This window comes from Argiope bruennichi, chromosome 3, assembly GCF_947563725.1.
Source record: "Argiope bruennichi chromosome 3, qqArgBrue1.1, whole genome shotgun sequence".
NCBI classification, from domain to species: Eukaryota; Metazoa; Arthropoda; class Arachnida; order Araneae; family Araneidae; genus Argiope; species Argiope bruennichi.
The window spans coordinates 134,035,429-134,036,877 of NC_079153.1; the positions used below are offsets into that span (position 1 = coordinate 134,035,429).

Sequence of the window (1,449 nt, forward strand, 5' to 3'; positions counted from 1 at the left end):
ATGGGGCCTAAAAACTTTCAGCAACGAACGGAAATCAAAAAAACTAAACAAATCTATTTTGATCATTTTTTTGTCATCAAGCGTTTATCAGACACAAAGGAAACATTTCACACAGTTTCGCCATTCCTTGTCGAGAAAGCTATTGTGAGCGTAATTGGAGAAGTACCATCCATCCGTAAACTTCGTTCTGGTGACCTACTTGTGGAAGTTGGTACTCAAAAACAATCCCATCAAATTTTAAAAATGAAAGCTTTGGCTACAATTCCTATTGAAGTGAGAACTCATTCTTCCCTTAATTCCTCAAAGGGTGTTATAACCTGTGGGGAGTTGTATCATTCTACGATTGAAGAAATTACGGAAGACCTGAAATCTGAGGGAGTAACTCATGTGCGTCGTATCTTTATCAGACGAGATGGACAACTCCTCCCCACAAAACACCTTGTTCTCACTTTCCAATCTCCAACTTTGCCAGAAAAGGTTAAAGTAGGCTACATGAAATTGGCTGTGCGACCCTTTATTCCTAATCCTCTGCGATGTTATCAGTGCCAACGATTTGGACATTCTAAAATTTCCTGCCGCGGGACACCCACTTGCGCCCGTTGTGCAGAGAAAGGACACGACAGCCAGCAGTGTACGGCTCAAGAAAAATGTGTTAACTGCAGCGGCGATCACACATCCTTTTCTAGATCTTGTCCGCGTTGGCAGTTGGAGAAAGATATCATTGCATTGAAGACTAAGGAACAAATATCCTATGTAGAGGCAAAAAGAAAGATTCTCGCTCAAACTCCTAAGCCAGGTCTAAGTTATGCTACAGCTGCAAAAGTTCCAGTTCCGGGAAATTTCTGTACAAACTGCTCCTGCATGAATTGTAGTAAATTTACCACCAAAACAAAAATTGTTGAAAAAACATCAGAGTCAGAAACTGAACCATCCTCAAATAGTGTTCCAGACACAGATAAACCCACAAAACGGAAAACATCATCCAAATCGCAGAGATCACTTAAACTGAAACTTTCGAAATGAAACATTCCAGAAAAACGATTTCAGAAAAATTAAAGGCAAAATTAAGAAAATCAAAAATCAAAAATTCTGTTGCTCTGGGGCTTGCAAATCAGGGTGTGGTCCATAGAGACCTTGCGTCTGTTTTTGGTGGCATGTCCAAGAGCCCCGACCTTATAACGCTACATCCGTCTGAGGAGGATTATGAAGAACTTCAAATGAGTTGCGATGCCACGCACTCTCCAACTACCGTCTCAAATACCTCTCCCCAAAATAAACTTTCTTAATGGGTACTTTTCTTTCGTGGAATTGTCGCGGCATTCGTTCAAAACTTCATGACATCAAGTCCATGTTCAATCAGTTTCATCCTATTTGTTTCGGTGTTCAGGAAACTTTCTTGTCACCTAACATTCCCATCAAATTGCGCGGGTATAACTGCGTTCGGAAAGA

General features: G+C 40.9%; 1 protein-coding gene across 1 annotated transcript; it reads left to right on the plus strand.

Moving 5' to 3' along the window:
- On the plus strand, positions 1–1,023 carry LOC129962967 (uncharacterized). Its single transcript, XM_056076970.1, has one exon. The coding sequence runs from the start codon at positions 1–3 to the stop codon at positions 1,021–1,023; it is 1,023 nt and encodes a 340-aa protein (XP_055932945.1).
- Positions 1,024–1,449: the final 426 nt, after the last annotated feature.